This window comes from Mytilus californianus, unplaced genomic scaffold (genome assembly GCF_021869535.1).
Source record: "Mytilus californianus isolate M0D057914Y unplaced genomic scaffold, xbMytCali1.0.p SCAF_12, whole genome shotgun sequence".
In the NCBI taxonomy this organism is placed as follows: domain Eukaryota; kingdom Metazoa; phylum Mollusca; class Bivalvia; order Mytilida; family Mytilidae; genus Mytilus; species Mytilus californianus.
The window spans coordinates 29,293,649-29,316,897 of NW_026262604.1; the positions used below are offsets into that span (position 1 = coordinate 29,293,649).

Genomic DNA, 23,249 nt, shown 5'->3' on the forward strand with positions numbered 1-23,249 from the left:
CTTCTAAGAACAATTCCCGGTATATGGCCTGACAGGCGGAAGTGATGGTCACGTAATCGAAGGGATCGATTCCGGGAGTTCTGAATACTTCACCCCTTTCGTTCACACTCTCGGTCGAGGTCGCTTCCATCATGATTTGGCGAAACGACATGCAACCTCTACGGAGAATGTCGACATCGGAAACGCAGTAATTGTGTAATTCTTTCTGTAAGTCGAAGATCTCGTCCTTTTGCGACTGGTGCCACTTTAAAAATTTGTCACGGTCTTCCGACGACATGTCGTCGACCCCGTAATACATCGGCTCAGGGTAACTGCCGACGAAATTTCGGTTTTCGAAAGTGTTGAACAGGTTAGGGAAATATCCCTTTTGGAGTTCCTTCAAGTCAAAACATTCCGGTATTTTGGACAACTTCATTGCCATGAAATTTGCAGAATCCAAGAAGGTCAAATCCATTCCTGCGATGTACATGTAGACTATTTTGGAACCCTGATACAAGATCTTGCTCGGGCGAACGGCATGATGGTCGATCAGTGCATTGAAGATGGGGTAATTATCGAACCCTTTCGCGTTGTGGGCAATTAACGCGGTGTTCTTGTAATGCCGAGTCATGATGTGAGAGCAAAACTCGGCGGCTACGTTGTTTCCCGAGAACACCCGCTGTCTGTATCCGCAAGTTTCCTCGCACGGTAACACGTCGATTTTTTTTCTAATTTCGCTGCATTTACCGCAACGAGATCCACACGACTGGCATTTCGATCGTTCGGTCAGATTTTCTTCCGCGCACTTGTCGCAAGTTGAATGCAGAACGGCAAAATCGGTTTATGCTCTTCACGGCCACACCAAGTCTTACGACAGTGAATGCATATCCTACACTTGTTACATCGAGATTCTAAGGTACACTCCGTGCACGGTTCGCTGGGCGTGTAACCTTCTTTACAGTTCATTCGCTCGTTTTGCGTCGTTTCGAAATCGTAAAAGAAAAACTTCCTTGGAAGTTCGGTACTTGTTTCCTTCGATAACACAAATGTCGACCCATTTGATATTCATGACAGTTTTTACATCTATATTCGAAACAAACGTGTTCTTCCGGTTTTCTCTTTGACCTGTCCATGACTCTCCTGCAGGACTTACATTGATACAAGTGGTCGCACATAGACTGTTTCAAAGTCCTTCCCCTTTTGTCGGTCTTGGCTACGTGTCTCAGATAGCAAGTTAGACTGCGACAAGTTCGATTACAAAAACGACAACTCATTGGTTCGTTCCCGAGGACGCAATCGTTACTACCGCACACGTCGCACGTCGTCGTGCATGAATGTTTTCCTTTATTTTTGTACGGTTTTAAACATTTTTCGCAGAAATAACCGTAACTGAAGAATCCATTGATACTTCCAATACCATCGAAATGTCCTTCCTTGCCTCCCCCAAGGGTGACTGGGGAATAGAAGTATGGTCACCATTGGTCTTCCTCCGACCGGCAGTAAAACCCGTGCTAAAGTGGGGCGTCCGTTTGGCTGTGCGGGATGTACAAATTTGCAGCCACGTTCGGTCAGAATGGGGACGTTAAATCCGACGCCTCGTGTAAAGAGAGTGCCACGCTCTTTGCACGTTAAGAACCCTTGCAACAACTCTTTGAGGGGTCCGTAGGTGACCTGTTGCAAGGCTAAATTTCTGTCCCTATCCAATATACCCTCATTTCCCGTGGCAGTCTAAATTTCTCCGACCATGATCCCTTAATCTATTATTACAGAACCTACCTATTGTATTTATTGTGAACTTGTTCTCGTCCTGAATATGCATGAAATATTTGCCACTGGACGTTAAGCAACCAACAATCAATCAATCCTTCCTTGCCGTTTTCCGATTCCGTCAGATACAGGTAGATATTTTTACAACATGGTTCGTTGGCCACGCGACAAAACTTGTTGCCTAATTTCGCAGACAACACCAAGATGTTAACGCCAAGTAGCTCTTCGAACGCATTGATGTCTGTGATTCCGAGCGGCCTGTCTGTGGGAACGTTTGCAGCGCGACATAAAGTCAGTGCCATGGATTTTCTGTACTTATTGTTGTAAAGTTTTTTCAAATGTGTGAAATAACTTGTGGTCATCATTCTGTGTTTTAAGGTTTTCATTGTGGCGTTCATGTCGGGATGATCGTTTTTCGTTATCCTGTTGCATTCGTCAAGCGAGACGATAGTGCATAGTTTGATGAAGCATCTTCCAATGGCCGTAGCCAAACACAGGTGGTCATCGTTATAAACTTGTAACATGGATCTTTTTAGCGCGATAGAACTTTGAGGTCCTTTTGATTTCGTAATGTTAACTCGTCCGCTTCCGCTCGGTACGGCTATGCTCCCTATGATGACATCCTTTTTTTCGTTGATTGGAAGATTTTAGTCGCTATTCAATACTCTTTCCACGGCGTCGAGTACTGTGTTTGAACTTATGTTGGACCATTTGTCTAATGGTACTACGATGGGATGTTTGAAATCGGGATGATTGATGATGATGCGACCAAGGTCTTGGTCTCTTCTTTTAGCCTTATCTAAAACGTCAACGAACATTTGGTGTATGTCTTTAAACAGTTCTCGTATTTTTTGTCCCTTCCAAACATCGGTGAATTTGATTCGATAAGTGGTTTCTGTAGCCAAGTTTTTTGCAAAGGTTTTTTGGCCAGTTTGCCGAAAAATGTATGGAGTTGTGGCAGTTTCGCCCTCGCCGCTCTGGTGCGAAACAGCAGAAATATTTATGATTGGGATTTATACTGGGTATGTTGTCTTGTGATATAGGAGCGTTTTCCGGAGAATCAAAAACGCTTAACTCGTCTATTAGTCTATGGAAGTCTTCGTGTTCCATTAATTGATTATGTGACCCCATCTTTATTTTACACCATGAACATATCAGACTACTAGAAGTCGCAAAATCATAAAGACCCTGCTGTACGTTACTTCGTTCTTCCGTTTTCCGGTGATATCCTTCGTGGCTTCGTAACTCCTCTGTCGATTTTACTCTCGTTTTACACCACCTGCAGGTCAGTAAACTCTTGATTTTATCTAATTTTTGTTGGTGATTCAATAAGAAATTATCTATGGCCCATTGTGTGAGATCTTCAGCATTATCAAATGTGTTTAAAAGGTTGAAAAATATTGTTCTCTGACGTACGAGAGGATGGTTTAAAATCCCGTTTTGTTGAGCCCACTGCTGTAATTCTTCGATGGATTCGAAATCATTTAATAAGTCCGATAGTGAAGGATATCTCTTGGCCATTCTGTAGAGACTTCTAAATGGAGATATTAAAATGCAAAATTTATATACTGGCGCACCTTTTTTGCATGGGTCACTGGATGTTATGTTAACAACCCCTTTTGTCTAATTCTTCGGTAGGGTAAAAAAAACTATTATATATTGTTTATTGTCACGGTGGTTATGTTATTCCATATGTGTACTATATTATTTTTTACAATTTTCTGTTATTCGATATGCGTAGACTTATTGGATATGGGTACTGTAATTGTAGTTTGTATCGGTTTCAGCCACTATTTGTTGCTGTTATGTTATCTTGTTTGAGTGAAAATCTCCTTTTTTTGTATGGTTTTTGGTGAAGGATAACTGATGTATACAGTTTAGTCGTGATGTTTTTTTTATGTGAGCGATGTCAGTGGTCGATATGTGAATATTTATTAACATTTTTCTGACGTAATAGAAGCCATAAGACTGTTCCCAATTTCCTTCGCCAATAAAAGGGGCCGTCATAAAATTATCTATATGATAAAGTGACGTTAAAACACCATCAAATAAAATATTTTTTTTGAAAAAGTAACAAGCTAATAACGACTACAAAAAAACAGACCTAGTATTACTATATATGCATAAGAAACAAAACAAATCTTTTGATATATTTTAATATGTTATTATTACAATGATATACAAGTCTCTAGCTAATCCATTTATACAAGTCTCTAGCTAATCCATCGGATGGTTTTTTATGTGTTGTCTCCTTTGTTCCAATAGTTTATTGAATTGCATGTCTCTTTTCATAAGTTCCGTTTGCTTAGCTATTAATTTCTGAAAATACAGGATTTTCATGTTCCTGTTCACAATTTTTTTGTTCACTATGGTCGTAGTGGCTTCAATATTTAGCGTCTCTGCATCGTCCAGTGTACATGAAGAGAGTCTAAAAAAAAAGGAATACATTTTGTATTTTTAATCCGTATATTTCATAATATAACTATGGCAAATCCTCTAGCTTAGATCAGATTAAAAAAGAAAGGATGAGACCCGTAAGTTTTTATACAGTGAGTATAAAGAATACATCTAAAAATTATCTCTCTTGTGTGTTGTTCACACACAGAAATGCAAAATTGTTTTTGAGTAAATATATATATATATAAGTACGTCTGAACAAGTGACAACTCAACGATAAATTGATTAATTGGATCACCAGTGAAGGTGATACATGGATGAAAACACATATTATATACATAATTACTCTAAATAACAGGCCCTACAATATTAGATTTGTAAATTTGCGTTAGAAATTTTTTTGTTCTTCCCTCGCCGTATATTTAAGAATTTAAAAACAATATTATAATGAATACAGTATTTACTATACGTGTATACCTAAAAATGTTTTAATGTCTCTGGTTTTAATGAGAGTCTAAAGAAAAGGAATACATTTTGTAAATTTATTCCGTATATTTCATATATAACTGTGGCATTTCCTCTAGCTTAAATAAGAATAAAAACAAAGGATGAGACCCTTAAGTTTTTATACAGCGAGCATAAAGAATACATCTAAAAATTATCTCTTGTTTGTTGTTCACACACAGAAATGCAAAATTGTCTTTGAGTAAATATATATATATATATGTTGTGGGTTCGATTTCCAGTTGGGCCAAACAAAAGACTTTAAAATTGGTATTTACACCAAACGAGGCATTTAGGAGTAAGATCAAATATTGGCTGGCTCAGAGTTAGAATAATGTGTCCGGGAAGGCTATAAATTTACATAGTTGTTAAAGTTATATATAAAACACATCGTATAGAGACCCCCAAGGGTGACTGGGGAATAGAAGTATAGTCACCATTGGTCTTCCTCCGACCGGCAGTAAAACCCATGCTAAAGTGGGGCGTCCGTTTGGCTGTCCGGGATGTACAAATTTGCAGCCACGTCCGGTCAGAATGGGGACGTTAAATCCGATGCCTCGTGTAAAGAGAGTGCCACGCTCTTTGCACGTTAAGAACCCTTGCAACAACTCTTAGAGGGGTCCGTTGGTGACCTGTTGCAAGGCTAAATTTCTGTTCCTATCCAATATACCCTCATTTCCCGTGGCAGTCTAAATTTCTCCGACCATAATCCCTTTAATCTATTACAGAACCTACCTATTGTATTTATTGTGAACTTGTTCTCGTCCTGAATATGCATGAAATATTTGCCACTGGACGTTAAGCAACCATCAATCAATCAATCAATCATCGTATAGAGTTCTTGGCATCAAATAAAGGTTTAATTGATAGAAACCAAAATGTAGACTGTATTTTGAAATTCAGAATCTTATTTTCAGAAATTTTTTATATGTCGTATTAGTAATTATGGACCATCTCCTTTGTATAAATATTATTTGAATTCAACAGAGAAACAAATGTGTCAATGGAACATTACGCCACTGCGCAAATCAACAAGTAACTTCGTAAAAGAAAATTTAGGCACTCTATATATTTTTAAAAAAATACATATTTTAGGTCTACTAAATTACATTATTTACCGTACGATGTGTTTAAGGCGCATGTTTCAATATATTTTTTAAATAGGATACAATAAAAAAAAATCTTACCGTATTTTGATGCCTGTTAACCCCTCCTCATCTTCACCATCGCTTAAAGATCTCTTCCTGTAAAAAGATTATATAAGTTTGAACTCATTATCCCTCGTTTTCGTATACCTGTTTCATTTGTTCATGCAAGTTAAAAATCGTCGTGAATCTCATTTAATCCGGTTCTTACATATATCGGTTCATTTTACAAATATCACATTTAATTTACATTATGTCAATTAATAAGTATTAAAAGAGAGGTCACTCGTGTTATTTGTTATTTAATTATATGGGAAATAACTCTGTATGCCTTCGTCGTTAAACAGTTCCATATATCGTTTATATTATAACAATTGCGTCTAAAGATTTGTTCGTATTTGTAGCAATAGAAATATTTCCATTATGTATATCATAATACCTCAACAATAATGTTTTATACAATGATTTCCAGTAACTATTAAGGTAATGAATTAAATATGCAATACATGTAAAAGTACTTACATTGTAACCATTTTCTCTACCATGTTGTAGATAGAATTTAGAGCCTTAATGATGAATAACTTAATTTCTTTCTGGTATATATGTGATTTTATTTTTTGTATTGTCATTGTTTCATTTCTTCAAGAAAGATTAAACCTTGTTGTTTAATATTATTTATGAATAATTAAATTTGACATTAATTATTTTATAACGTGTAAATTCGAGAAAGATTCAAACTTTCGGGTATTATATGATTTTATGTTTTTATGTCAATGTATCATGTCTTCGAGAAAGATCAAAGCTTACATGTTGTTTAATATTTATGATTTAACATTAATTATTTCATAACGTGTAAAATCGAGAAAGATTCAGAAATTTCAACCTTGTTGTTTAATATCATCGGAAGTTCATTACCCTAGTAATGGACTTCTGATATCATTTATAAATAATTAAATTTGGCATTAATTATCTTATAACGTGTAAAAGATAAATATTTATCTGACCGTAAGATGACCGTAAGATGATTATATATCATATTCTTTTATTTTGGAATTGGATAAGAATGTATGAGATTGATATATCCTAGGATTTTAAATTTTCATTGATAAATATATTAGGGACCCCTCCATTTCTGTATTCTTTAATTTTACTCTTTATAATTTTTGCTCATTATTCTCTATTCTTTATATATATATATATATATATATATATATATACCCTCCATTTCTGTATTCTTTAATTTTATAGACCGTTTTTCTTTAATTCTACTCTTTATAATTTTTGCTCATTATTCTCTATTCTCTTTTTTGTTCATTTTTCTCTATTCTTTATATTTTTTTGCCCATTAATTTCTATTCTGTAAATAAATAAAAGGCTTATCTAGTGACGATCTAGATAGGCCTATGTCTATGTATCATTTGCACGTGGTATGTATAAACCACTAAAATACGACGCGTAGTATTATAGTCCTATTTTGTTTTGCGTAGGTTAATAGTGCATTGTTCTTTTTCTCAAAATATGGCGCCCTGTGTGGTTCAAGTGTTCCTCTTGTTTAGTTTAATTCAGTCCACAACAGCAGGTTTTTGTAACAAAGTGTTTGGCCAGAATGTAGTTTGTTATTGTGGAGAGGCTGAAGATATTGAGATCATTCGTAGAGTAAAACATATAGAGATACGTGGTGAATCATGTGATTGCAGAATAAGGTTGTTAAACCAGAAAGACGTTCTATTGGTACACTATCATGAGAGCTCGTCTTGTTCATGGAATTGTTCTCTTGTTTTATGTGGTAAGTTGTTTTAAGGATGTACTTATGTGATATTTTACAAATTCTATAATTCAAAATTGATACTTTTAATCGAAATCCTTTTTTTCGCGATTTTGATGTTAAGAGATGGTGGGAAAAAGCTTTCTCTGACTTTTACCTTATATTATGTTAATAACTGGTCATAATGACTGGTTTCTTGTATATGCTTTTTTTAATGATATCTGTTTTATTTTTTTTTTCAGTTCCAATTCATAATGAGACCACTACACAGACAGATATTGACACTACTATTGGCAGTACTGAAGAAACAACCACTACACAAGTACATATTGACACTACTATTGGCAGTACTGAAGAAACAACCACTACACAAGTACATATTGACACTACTATTGGCAGTACTGAAGCAACAACCACTACACAAGTACATATTGACACTACTATTGGCAGTACTGAAGAAACAACCACTACACAAGTACATATTGACACTACTATTGGCAGTACTGAAGAAACAACAGGTAGGAATATGCCCACGTACTTACATAAGATTTTTGTGATCAATATATCCATTGTATACCTAAAATATTGTTATTGAATCATTTTTTACACTGTACCTTGGTACCTTGTACACTGAATATTGCAATCTGTGGTACACTAATTGCAATTCATTGTATACTGTTATGTTGTTGTTATGAGACTAAATTCCTTCCATAGTAATTCTAATATTAGGGTTAATTATCAATAATTCACGTTATACATATTTTCAAAAATTTCAGAATTCATTTTTGTTGAAGTTAATAGGAGTATGGATATATACAGTACAGTTATGGTGAATCCCTAGTACATATGAAATATTGATGATATCAAAGTGATCCTTTTGTAATTTTTCATTTAAAAATAGAATCCTATAGAAGGACCCTTAATATCCATTGACAGTTCATATATTTTAAAAAATTTCATGACACTCTCTTTGGTGAAGTTAATTGGAACGATAGTATGTATTGTTAAAAATACACATTGTTTGGTTTTCAATAGTTGCTTGGTTTTTTTTCCAGTTACTACACCAGCTGGTTATAAAATAGAAAATAAAGAGCACACAGGTATGAATATTTATAATAGTATAATGTATACCATCCTTAGTGATGTACCATGTAACAACTTCGAGAAAAGATGTTATTAGATCAATTGATGAATTACCATTCAACACATAAAAAATTGTACAAGAAAACAAAACAGTATTTCTTCTCTGGACATACATTCTACAGTTTCTACAACGTCACTTGTTTCAAGCACAAATTTCAGTTCTGCTGATATACAAAATAAATCGACAAGTACATTTTATAAATATATGGTACAAGAAGTTCATCTGAAAATACAGATAATTCTATATTATATATCTTGGTTGTTTTATGTGTTGTAATATTTTTATGTTTTGGTTTTTGTATCTTGTTTGTTTACAAATTTATTTCAGTAAAGAAAAATATGTATTGTATATATTAGATAGAAATAAAAGTGTAGGTGAAAGGTTATTTGAAAATGAATGAAGTGTATCTTTGTACAACAATATAATTGATACTTTACAGGACTGATTATATGGGCGACAGCAAGCACCATTTTACTCATAATGGGTGTTGCATTTGGTGTTTATTATATGAAGTTCAAAAGACCCGTACAAATTAATGAATCAACACCGCTACTAGATTTTCCTTTTCGTACACCCTTGCCACCACCTCATTCACCATCACCTGGTTCACCATCACCTATAGTTACAACACTCCCACAGCAGATCACAGATCCTACACCCTCGATTGAAGAAGATTCACCAATAGCCCACAGAACGAGACAGAGACGAAAATTATCCATCATAACAATTGAAAACCCTGTATATGAAAGTCCTGTATAAAAATCACCTTACTGTAGTTTGTATTGGTTTCAGACATTTTTAGGTAAACTTATATTGGTGACCTTGACCTGTCACGATTTTTTTTGGTTAAAAATATCCAATATTCATGTTATTTTATATTGGTAATCATGATTTGTTACGATTCTTTTGTTATATCAGTACTTTGGAGGGGGTGTACTTGAATTGTCTATTTGTTGCTATTTGAGTGAAAATCTCCTTTTTTTGTATGGTTTTAGTGAAGGATAACGGATATATACAGTTTAGTCATGATGTTTTTTTATGTGGGAGATGTCAGTGGTCAATATGTGAATATCTATTAACCTTTTTCTGATCTAGTAGAAGCCGTCCCTACTTTAATATCATTCCATATGCCATAGATCTTAATGTTATACAAGGTTAAATGTCTTAATATTAAAAACTTAAATTTAAATATATTTATGTATATTTTACATATTTCATTTAAAGTGCCTTTTGAGTCACATGTGCTTGAGGACAGGACCCTGTCTTAGACCTCTCATAGCCGCCCCCCTTTTTTTCATTAGTCAATATCTGTTTTCCAAATGTTTGTTTCTAATAATAACATATGTATACTAATATACATAAATTTACTCATTATATACATGTTTGCTATCAATGTGCCATTGAGCGAAGCACATTGATAGTAAACATGTATATAATGAGTAAATTTATGGTAAATTAGTATACATATGCTATAAATAAATGGTAAATATTAGAAACAAACATTTGGAAAAAATATATTGACTCAAGCACCTGTGTTTTAAGTAGGTATAATAATAATAAGTTGTGTTATTTTTCTTTATTTTTGTGTTTCACTTGAATGTGTTGTTGTTTTGGGACTGCTTAGAGATTATACTTAACAATAGAAAACCCTATGTATGAGAGTGATGTATAAAAGTGACCTTTTTGATTTTTAATGTTATGCCTGTTTATTTTGTATAAGTTAGCATTACAAACTTGCCATTATATATGTCACAAATTTAAATGTTATGCAAGGTTAAATGTCTAATATTAAAAACTTAAATTTAAATATATTTATGTATATTTTACATATTTCATTTAAAGTACCTTTTGAGTAAGAATTATAATAATTTGTGTTATTTCTCTTTTTGTTAATGGGGCTCCTAAAAGGTTAATTTGTATGTAAAAGTATGTATTTGTTTCATACCTATATACATGTTAATCTTTAATATTTAAAATAGAAATTGGTTTTTATTTTGACATATTTTTACATATATAGTTAAAAAAGATAGGGTTGGGGGTGTATATATTAAATCATTAGTATTATTTTTTTTGTTACTACCTCATATACATGAACAAATACATTCATGTAATAGTATTAATCAAATACTCTTTTTTTTAGTGAGTGCAATATTATTTATTTTGTTATTAACCCCTGAACATACAGCAGGGAAGCCAAAAGCCTTTTACTTTTATAAAAAGGTATATAGATTGTATATTTTTACAATTTAAGATTTTAGATGAATTTTATGATTGATTGTTGGTGCTTTCTTGATTGTTACTTTGTGATGTAATTTTTTTTATTTATTATAGTGCTTTTTATGATGTTTAAAGATGATAATTTTTTTAATGATATTAAAGATTTAGATAAATCTACTGATTGATTGTGTATTGTTGATTATAACTTTGATCTTATTGTTTTATTGATTAATAATACCCTCTTTTAAAAAAAATGGTGTTTTGGTATAAATTTTAAACTACTTTGAATTTCCTAATCATGCTACATTCTTTTTATTGAAAAAGACATGATATATTTCACCTTTTACTATCTTGAAAATTTATTTAAATATACTTCATTTGCCTATTTCATAATTTTTTTCACAAAACTGTATATTTTACAGATGTTAATACATTCTGCATTGTGGTTGTTAAAGATGTTGAACCTTTCCAACTCCATTTTGTTATGAATAAAATGATATATTATAATGTTTATTACTTGTATATTATATTTTTCCAATTGATTACTGCATGATTTTTTAAAGATTTTTAATAAAGTTATTAAATTTACACCTTTTTGTTATTTCTGTATATCATTTGGTTATATGACATGTATAGGGAAAAAAATGAGCTTTTGTTTTTTTAAGGAGTTTGGTATTTGAGACAACTCAGTATTTGTCTATTAAAGAGGGTGTGATGGTATTTGAGACACAGTTTGGATTAGTTTAAAGTCACTATAAGGGTTATTATAAAGCAGATGTGTTATGATTAAATGGTGTGAAGTGATACTTGATTCCTATGAAAATTGTAGTGCATCAATCTATATGCCTATAAAGCACTTGACACCTTAACACATTGTTAGCATAACAAATGACATTTTGTCAAATATAAAAGTACACTGATGATTCCTGACATGAAAATAGTAAATACATCATAATAAATGTCTAACATTTCAGATAACCTATTATACTTTAAGTGAATAATGTTTGTCAATCATGAAACACTCGTGGGGGGTAACTGACCGTAATGAACAGTTAACTGATATTTGAGACAGAAGTTTGAATTAGATTGAAAAAGACACACTATAAATAAGGTAAGTTGATATAAAAAAGTGTTTATCATAAATTAGTGTGTAATATATATAATATGTGGAGGGGGTACTATAGTTATATAAGGGGGCCCTAGATTGGGGGGAGGGTACTATATCTGGAGGGGTATTAAAGTTTATATAAAGGGCCATCAGATAAGGGGGTACTATAGTTTATATAAAGGGGTACTGTATTTTAAGGGGTACTATAGTTTAGTTACTATAGTCTATATAAAGTAGGGTACTATATATAAGGGGTACTATCTATATATAAGGGGTACTATAGTTTGTATAAAGGGGGTCCTCAGATACCCCTTATGTAGTTAGGTTGTAGTTAGAAGGTGTTTTTCCTGGTTTCAGTGGTTTCTTTCCGTTGCTAAACATGGTACTCTATCATTCTATTGTGTTGTATTTTTGTGTTGTTGTTGTGGTATCTAATAACCCGACAATTGTAATGCAGTTTGGCAAAATCTAGGGGGAGGCTCACGGTAGGAGGCCGGAACAACAACGGGAAATAAAACCAAACTAGAATATCAAGAAACTCGCTATTTATTTAATAAAGAAAACATCATAATAATTACAATCTAATTTCAAAGTACAAATTTTAAAGTTAAAATAAATTGAAAACAATAATAAAATACTACAAACAATTCAAATTAAATATAATATAATATAAATAATAGTTAATATTAAATTAAACCTTTTTAATTAATATACCGCACAGCGGGTTATTTCCGCGGGGTGTTTATTTTCGCTTATTTTGGTGGGTCAGGAGAAATCGCGAAAATTAGTGCATACGTTCGATACTTTCTAATAACTAAAGCGTTTTGTAAACTATCTATTTTTTCCGTTCGACGGATCAATAACGGTTAATGTTAATTTAAACAATATAAATGCCAAATGCTATTGTTCACTGGCAATCAGGTGTCAATTAGTTTTTTGGTTACATTATAAAATAAATAATAATATAAGGGTGTAAGGTACAATTGTCAGGTATTTTATCCTTATAAATTAGTGTCAAATTATATAAGAGTTGTAAGTCACTCATGATAATTTTATAATCTAATTAGTACATCAAAGGTCCGGTCAATTTCGTAACTTATTAACCGTAACATTTACAAGAAGTTTGTACACCTGTGACAAATAACAATGTACCCGTATTCTATTGATTAAATGTATCAAAAAATAATCCATGAATTAAGGTAAAACAATCATTTAACCCGTGTTTGTCAATTTTTAAAACTTTTTAACTTCAACCATTTCAGTATCCGCCAAAATATTTAATTGGAATTAAAGAATCAACCAAAATAAAAACCGCCAAAATTTCTCATATACTTTGTTGCCCTTTTATCGCGAAATTTTACACCCGCGAAAATAACCCGCTATACGTATAGTTATTTATAAACTTTGTTTTATTTTTCCAAAGTAAAATTAAAAGAAAAATAATTTTATATCTAAACTATTTTCAGAACCAAGAAAGAAACTCGCTATTAATGTTATAGCGGCTTGATTACTTTATATACTAATTTCTTCGTGTCATAGTGACCTTTAATGTTGAGAAGGTTGATAAGACTGATGTTGGGTAGTATCTGGAACTGTACTATTCACATTAATAGATTGGATATGTTCCTTTAATGAATGAATTTCATTTTAAACAGTGTGATTCATGGAATTTACAGAATTTACGTTTGAATCAATAGCCTTTTCTGCCAAACTTGCGGCATGCCTAAATTCTTCAATATTTAAAGGTTCTTTCGTCATGACTATTATTTTAAAATCGGCCTTTAAACCATTCATTGCTACGGCTAGCAATATATCATCAGATATATTTCTGTTAGTAGCTAATTTCATTAACCTAGATAGGAAATCTAGTACAGACTCATTTCTTCCCTGATGTGTTTGTAAAATTGTTATGTCCTATGTATGATGGACGGTCACAAAGGTCGGAACGGTAGGTTGTCCTGTCCACGATGAAAGGAAATGATTGGTCTTTGAATGAATAGGCGACGACTGAAAGAAAGGCTGGTCGTCTACGTATGGTATTGTTGTGTCGTTGTCACAATCGACAACTGGCTGCGAAATTGGATGATCTTTTTTGAAGATGACACCGTCGTCTGGTTGGTTGGAAAAGATGTCTAAGTTATCAAATGCAGACTCGCTTGTAGATTGGATCTTGTGTAGGTTGTAGTTAGAAGGTGTTTTTCCTGATTTCAGTGGTTTCTTTCTGTTGCTAAACATGGTACTCTATCATTCTATTGTGTTGTATTTTTCTGTTGTTGTTGTGGTATCTAATAACCCGACAATTGTAATGCAGTTTGGCAAAATCTAGGGGGAGGCTCACGGTAGGAGGCCGGAACAACAACGGGAAATAAAACCAAACTAGAATATCAAGAAACTCGCTATTTATTTAATAAAGAAAACATCATAATAATTACAATCTAATTTCAAAGTACAAATTTTAAAGTTAAAATAAATTGAAAACAATAATAAAATACTACAAACAATTCAAATTAAATATAATATAATATAAATAATAGTTAATATTAAATTAAACCTTTTAAATTAATATATTAGTTATTTATAAACTTTGTTTTATTTTTCCAAAGTAAAATTAAAAGAAAAATAATTTTAAATCTAAATTATTTTCAGAACCAAGAAAGAGACTCGCCTAGAATATCAAGAAACTCGCTATTAATGTTATAGTGGCTTGATTACTTTATATACTAATTTCTACGTGTCATAGTGACCTTTAATGTTGAGAAGGTTGATAAAACTGATGTTGGGTAGTATCTGGAACTGTACTATTCACATTAATAGATTAGATATGTTCCTTTAATGAATGAATTTCATTTAAAACAGTTTGATTCATGGAATTTATAGAATTTACGTTTGAATCAATAGCTTTTTCTGCCAAACTTGCGGCATGCCTAAATTCTTCAATATTTGAAGGTTCTTTCGTCATGACTATTGTTTTTAAATCTACCTTTAAACCATTCATTGCTACGGCTAGCAATATATCATCAGATATATTTCTGTTAGTAGCTGATTTCATTAACCTAGATAAGAAACCTAGTACAGACTCATTTCTTCCTTGATGTGTTTGTAAAATTGTTATGTCCTATGTATGATGGACGGTCACAAAGGGGTGATACTGCTCGGAACGGTAGGTTGTCCTGTCCACGATGAAAGGAAATGATTGGTCTTTGAATGAATAGGCGACGACTGAAAGAAAGGCTGGTCGTCTACGTATGGTATTGTTGTGTCGTTGTCACAATCGACAAATGGCCGCGAAATTGGATGATCTTTTTTTGAAGATAACACCGTCGTCTGGTTGGTTGGAAAAGATTTCTAAGTTATCAAATGCAGACTCCCTTTTAGATTGGATCTCGTGTAGGTTGTAGTTAGAAGGTGTTTTTCCTGGTTTCAGTGGTTTCTTTCCGTTGCTAAACATGGTACTCTATCATTCTATTGTGTTGTATTTTTGTGTTGTTGTTGTGGTATCCAATAACCCGACAATTGTAATGCACTTTGGCAAAATCTAGGGGGAGCCTCACGGTAGGAGGCCGGAACAACAACGGGAAATAAAACCAAACTAGAATATCAAGAAACTCGCTATTTATTTAATAAAGAAAACATCATAATAATTACAATCTAATTTCAAAGTACAAATTTAAAAGTTAAAATAAATTGAAAACAATAATAAAATACTACAAACAATTCAAATTAAATATAATATAATATAAATGATAATTAATATTAAATTAAACCTTTTAAATTAATATATTAGTTATTTATAAACTTTGTTTTATTTTTCCAAAGTAAAATTAAAAGAAAAATAATTTTAAATCTAAATTATTTTCAGAACCAAGAAAGAGACTCACCTAGAGTATCAAGAAACTCGCTATTAATGTTATAGCGGCTTGATTACTTTATATACTAATTTCTGCGTGTCATAGTGACCTTTAATGTTGAGAAGGCTGATAAGACTGATGTTGGGTAGTATCTGGAACTGTACTATTCACATTAAAAGATTGGATATGTTCCTTTAATGAATGAATTTCATTTAAAACAGTTTGATTCATGGAATTTACAGAATTTACGTTTGAATCAATAGCTTTTTCTGCCAAACTTGCGGCATGCCTAAATTCTTCAATATTTGAAGGTTCTTTCGTCATGACTATTGTTTTTAAATCGGCCTTTAAACCATTCATTGCTACGGCTAGCAATATATCATCAGATATATTTCTGTTAGTAGCTAATTTCATTAACCTAGATAAGAAATCTAGTACAGACTCATTTCTTTCCTGATGTGTTTGTAAAATTGTTATGTCCTATGTATGATGGACGGTCACAAAGGGGTGATACTGGTCGGAACGGTAGATTGTCCTGTCCACGATGAAAGGAATGATTGGTCTTTGAATGAATAGGCGACGACTGAAAGAAAGGCTGGTCGTCTACGTATGGTATTGTTGTGTCGTTGTCACAATCGACAACTGGCTGCGAAATTGGATGATCTTTTTTGAAGATGACACCGTCGTCTGGTTGGTTGGAAAAGATGTCTAAGTTATCAAATGCAGACTCGATTTCAGATTGGATCTCGTGTAGGTTGTAGTTAGAAGGTGTTTTTCCTGGTTTCAGTGGTTTCTTTCCGTTGCTAAACATGGTACTCTATCATTCTATTGTGTTGTATTTTTGTGTTGTTGTTGTGGTATCCAATAACCCGACAATTGTAATTCACTTTGGCAAAATCTAGGGGGAGGCTCACGGTAGGAGGCCGGAACAACAACGCGAAATAAAACCAAACTAGAATATCAAGAAACTCGCTATTTATTTAATAAAGAAAACATCATAATAATTACAATCTAATTTCAAAGTACAAATTTTAAAGTTAAAATAAATTGAAAACAATAATAAAATACTACAAACAATTCAAATTAGATATAATATAATATAAATGATAATTAATATTAAATTAAACCTTTTAAATTAATATATTAGTTATTTATAAACTTTGTTTTATTTTTCCAAAGTAAAATTAAAAGAAAAATAATTTTAAATCTAAATTATTTTCAGAACCAAGAAAGAGACTCACCTAGAATATCAAGAAACTCGCTATTAATGTTATAGCGGCTTGATTACTTTATATACTAATTTCTGCGTGTCATAGTGACCTTTAATGTTGAGAAGGTTGATAAGACTGATGTTGGGTAGTATCTGGAACTGTACTATTCACATTAATAGATTGGATATGTTCCTTTAATGAATGAATTTCATTTAAAACAGTTTGATTCATGGAATTTACAGAATTTACGTTTAAATCAATAGCTTTTTCTGCCAAACTTGCGGCATGCCTAAATCCTTCAATATTTGAAGGTTCTTTCGTCATGACTATTGTTTTTAAATCGGCCTTTAAACCATTCATTGCTACGGCTAGCAATATATCATCAGATATATTTCTGTTAGTAGCTAATTTCATTAACCTAATTGTCTAAGTTATCAAATGCAGACTCGATTTTAGATTGGATCTCTTGTTGTAGTTAGGTGTTTTTCCTGGTTTCAGTGGTTTCTTTCCGTTGCCAAACATGGTACTCTACTATTCTATTGTGTTGTATTTTTGTGTTGTTGTTGTAGTATCTAATCACCCGACAATTGTAATGCACTTTGGCAAAATCTAGGGGGAGGCTCACGGTAGGAGGCCGGAACAACAACGGGAAATAAAACCAAACTAGAATATCAAGAAACTCGCTATTTATTTAATAAAGAAAACATCATAATAATACAATCTAATTTCAAAGTACAAATTTAAAATTTTATATGTTTTAAATTAATGAAAAAAAAACCAAAACATTGTCATCTGTACTTTATACTTAATTAAATTAAAAGTAGTCAGGAAAAGGAGATTTTTTATTTTCAGTGTGTTATAGCACTATGTTACAAAAAATAAAAGCATCAACAATTAATAAAAATGGGTATAACATATATGCATTATGTTACAAATAAAGAAGCACCAAATAAAATATGAAGTATTTCTGCGGAATCATTATTTAAAGAGAGAGAGGGGAAATTTTATATGTTTTAAATTATTGAAGAAGAAAAAATAGTGATCTGTACTTTATATTCCCTTATTTATATTCACCATGATACAAAAAAAAAGCATCAATATAAATAAAATTAAAAAAGAATGTACAAGTGTTGAAAAGAAACAATAGAGAGGGAAAAATTATATGTTTTAAATTAATTTTTTTTTCATCTGTACTCTTTAAAATTGGATAGACAGTGTCATGGAAAATCAAGAAATGATAGTATCAAAGATAATGTCAGAGATAGAACACACAAAAATGAAGAACACCCGACGATATTTTCTAGTTATATATATAACTAAGTATGTAAATTTTTGAAAGGCAATGAAGTGTTATAAATAATAGTTGAAACACAAATGCAGTGTCATTCACTTTGATAAAAATGGAGAACACACTGGAAATATTGAAAGGGATGTTGGTGAAAATCATCGAGATGGAGGTGGAAGTAAGCAGACACATTGCACAGATTGAGGTAAGCCTAATAATACATCAACCTAACTAATTGATTTCTCCTTCTATTATTTCTTCCCAACACTTTTACATATCTTTTACTATAAATTTCCTAAATAATTTAAAAATACAACTGGTTGAAAAAAATTAACAATAATTCTTAATTTCGGGTCCATATTATTCAAGTTTAAATTTAAACCGGTAATAAAAAAGAATACGTTTTGGATGAACTGTGTTATTAAATGTCTGTAGTGAACGTTAATCGGTAAAAGAGCCACCTTTGATATTGCTAGGATCGAGAGAAAATCTGAAAGAAGAGAAAAAACAAAATTTTTAAAATGAAAACACTATTTATTTTTCCTCTCTACTTGAATGTTAAATAATGATTCTTCAGAATCTGTTAATGATACAAGGGAGGGTAATCTTCTTAACTGAACGGAATCTACATGTGAATTATGGGGTTTTTTTCTACATGAAAGTAAAATATCTTTTCTAAATTTGAAACAAACGGAAAACAAAATACATATACAAATAAACGACACTACAGTTATTACAATAATCCATTCTTCTGACAATGTATCTACAATAAAATAAAGAAAACAATTTTATTAAAGGGTTTATTTTTTTTTTCAATGCACAAAATTATATTTAAACATGATTTTATTTTTCTTTCTTCGAAAAGATAGTTTTCTCAATGAAGTTATCATTTTTTATTTAAACGAATGTAAACATCTTTTCAGAATCAGAGAAGACTCCCACAAACCACCTACAACACACCAATTGACCTCACTGGGGAAGGATAGTATGATGTGGTATGTATTAAAAACTAAAGCTTTGTTTATCATATTTCAAGTAAGATTATACTTACATAAAGAAGCATTGAAAATCGTTGTATTACTCCAAATAATTGTTGAGGTAGATGTGGTGGAAACTGAAATCAAGAAAAGATTCATTATAAATTATGACAAAATCAATTAACTCATCATAGAGAAAATTAAAATTAACTAACTTCATTATTGTCGGATGCATATCATCCAGTGGAAAATAATTCACACATAAATTTACATTAGGTAGATCACGTTATAGAAACCATCCTGAATTAAGATTGTATTTAACATGCGCATTTCATCCGGATGTGGGAGTGTACTTTTACATCCCGCATATCATTACCGGTTGGGGAAAAAAAACATATTTTCAATTTCATTTTCATTAATTCATGTGGAAAAAAAACACATCAGCGAACTACTTTATTTACCTGTTAATTATTCACTTGATAAGTTTATGGTGGATGATGTTGATGACTGAATTTATAAAATAATATTTTTTGTTTTGCATTTCAGATGAAAGTAAACAGGAGAATTTTGAAAGTGAGTACCCTGATCATAAGTTTTAAAAAATATTATACTATTGTATCAACTCCTTTTTTTTTTAAAAAAGACAGCGATGTAGATTGAATAAATAGTTTTCTGATGTACATTTTCAATCCCTAAATGAAATATTATGGATAAATTACCTACTCATTTTATTTAAACGGGGGCCTCGATGGCCAAGTGGTCTAAGTAGTTCTACTACTGTAATCACTAGTCAGTCAACACTGAGGTTGTGAGTTCGAACCCCGCTCGTGCGGGTGCACTCGACTTCAATCTTAATTGACTAAGATTGTCAGTTTTCCTATCGAAGGTCGGTGGTTTTCTCTGGGTACTCCGGCTTCCTCCACTAATAAAAACTAACCGCCACGAAATAGCCCAAATGTGGCGCTTAAAAGTGGCGTTAAAACACCTACAATCAATCAATCATTTTATTTAAACGAATGAAATTATCTTTTTAGGGGAAGAGAAGACTGCCACAAACATCTGTACACAACCAAATTGACTTACCTGGGGAAGAACACTGTGATGTGGTATGTATTAAAAACTTGATTTCACTACATTATTTTTTTTCTCTAAAATAATATCATTCTTTTTTTTCTAAATGAAGTAGATACACATGTATAAAGTTTTTGTTTTGTTTTTTATAAATGTAATTTTCTGCTTATGAAAATGTAAAAAGAAAAAAAAAATATTATAGATTTATTACCTCCGAATGAAATTGTCTTTTTGGGGAAGAGAAGACTCCCACAAACATCCGTACACATCCCAATTGACCTAACTGGGTATGATATGGAAATTGCAAAAGAGAGGAATGAGATGGTATATATATCTAATCTTATTTCAATTTAATATCTAGTTCAAAATTACATTTTTCTACTTATATAAGAGTGCATATATGTCTATTTTATGGCCTTCCAAATACCGTTTCGATTCCCAACATCACTGAAGAGACATTAATTGTCGAAATCCGGATATGGTGTACAAATTTTGCACCTCATGTTTGCGGTATACCATCTTTTCCGCAAGTTTATTGTTTTCTGTTTAATATTAAATTAATAATAAAGATCCATTTTGTTACATCTTGTGATCCGTTTATTTGGCAATCGCCAATGACAGTCAGCAAGGTTTAAGAACATCCGTTGTTCGACCTGTTAGTCAAATGCGTTTTGTTAAAATATACTTTTACACTCATTCGGTCTTTTGGAAAATGGTGTTTGTGCTGTATTTAGACCTCTCTACCAAGAAATTTGTTTTGCATGCACACGTATAAAAATTGCGGTTTTTATCCAACGCAATCATAGGTTTGAACGTTGTTTTCAATTTAGACTTTTAGATAAGACTTATGATTGCGTTAGATAAGTCTAAATTGAAAACAACGTTCAAACCTATGATTACGTTGGATAAAAACCACTTTTTTGGGGGTTAAGATGTTGGGCATGAATTTTGGTGGTAGTTCCGTTTAGTTGATTTTTGATGATAAAACTCACAGGTGACCTCGGTTCAATTATCCTATAAAATGGTTCCCATTTACTGAGGTGATTTCGATAAAATACAGCTTGCCCTACTTTAAATTCAATATCGCGTCTCGATTTATCCGCGTGTTCTTTTTGTGTTTTTTAGGGGGACTTTTTCATATTTCTATGAACCATGACAAATGATTTATGTTGCTGCTCTAAGAAGATTTTATGGGAATCGTCACCTGCGTATTTACGCCTTGGACGCAAAATGTTATCAACTGGCAGTACAGGTTCTCTAATGTACAAGAGAAAGAAAGGTGAGAAATCAGACGACTCGTTTTTGTTAAATCTTATCGCGGCCAACGTTTGACATTTACACTTTTTACAATGGTTCATGGATTAAATATTCTGCATCTCAAATATGTAGTAAAACTAAAATCAATCATCAGGCAATCAATCTTCAACATCAAGGAGGTATCATTCATTATAAAGTGGTAACATCTGTTACTCATAATTCTAACACATCTTCAAACTTATAGAGATAAAAAAAAAACATCAGAAGAAGGAAGAAAGAAAATCAAAGTCCAAGAAGATCAATGACAGACTCTGATCGACAGTCAGATGATAACTGTGTTGAATCTAAAGTATTTTTTATCAAAGACTGAAAAAGAAAGGACAATGTACAAGACAGATGACAAATTTAGAGACAGAAAGTCCGACAAATTAAAAGAAAATACCAAACAAATTATGAGTATAAGGAAGAAAAGAAAATACAATCTAAATCTTCATATTGGGAAAATGATGGAACACGTTTAAAAGAAATATGAAGATCAAACCCATCGAGGAAATTTAATACAAGCAATTAATAGAAATATCTAGCAGATGACCAGTATCGAGAAAAATTGAAACATGCAAGTAAACAGAAGTATAAAGACTATGAAGAACATAAGGAAAAGGTGAAAAGGGCAAGTAAACAGAAGTATAAAGAAGATGAGGAACATAAGGAAAAGGTGAAACAGGCAAGTGTACGGAAGTATAAAGAAGATGAGGAACATAAGGAAAAGGTGAAACAGACAAGTCTACAGAAGTATGCAAATGTTGATGTATACAGATTTAAAATTAAACATCAAACAACAACACGTAGATGCAAATTGGAACATCCCGCACAGCCAAACGGCCGCCCAACTTAAGCAACGGTTTTACTGCCGGTCGCAGGAAGACCAATGGTGACCATTCTTCTATTCCCCAGTCACCCTTGGGAGGGAATACACAAAGAAGTGTTTGAAAAAATGACAAAGTCTTCTGTAGCAGGTAATGAAAGAGAAGTTGAAAGTGAACCAGATAGCTACATTGAGGATATATTACGTGGTGTTCAGCTAGATACTTGTTTACAACCTGCTGATGTTGGACAAGAGGCTTTAGATTTATGCTTTGACCAAGTATGTAATATAGCTCCAGCCGAAAATAACAGTCATCTTAGTGTTCTCCAAGAACCAGGAATTGAAGCTAAAACCTACCCTGTACACTTTCCATCAGGTACATATACTTTTGATGAAAAACTGCCCATTTAAAGGTACTTTAATCTTCGATTAATGAGTGTTGAAAATAGATTTGCAAGATATACCTCCTACATATTTTTCAGTCAATATTTAACGGAGCTCAATAGCGTGGTTTCAAACGTACAGATATCTCTCAGAAAACAATGTCCTTTTTCGAAAGAAGGTAAGAAAGTAACTAGAGAAGGGCTATGCAACAAGGAAACTGATAAGAATTATTTTAAAAAGATGAAGCTATAAAATATTTAAAACCTATTCGTGGAACTCCTCCCTATTGCCAAAGATCATAAAAAGATATATTTGCAATGATAAG

General features: G+C 32.2%; 2 protein-coding genes across 2 annotated transcripts in view; both read left to right on the forward strand.

Annotated features, from left to right (window-relative positions):
- Window positions 1-23,249, forward strand: part of LOC127721638 (uncharacterized) — a 69,001-nt gene that overhangs the window by 27,071 nt on the left and 18,681 nt on the right. The gene's annotated exons all lie outside the window — the stretch shown is intronic.
- On the forward strand, window positions 7,058-9,881 carry LOC127721641 (mucin-2-like). Its single transcript, XM_052228415.1, has 4 exons — window positions 7,058-7,578; window positions 7,800-8,075; window positions 8,613-8,657; window positions 9,141-9,881. The coding sequence occupies exons 1-4, from the start codon at window positions 7,311-7,313 to the stop codon at window positions 9,458-9,460; spliced, it is 909 nt and encodes a 302-aa protein (XP_052084375.1). The 5' UTR covers window positions 7,058-7,310; the 3' UTR covers window positions 9,461-9,881.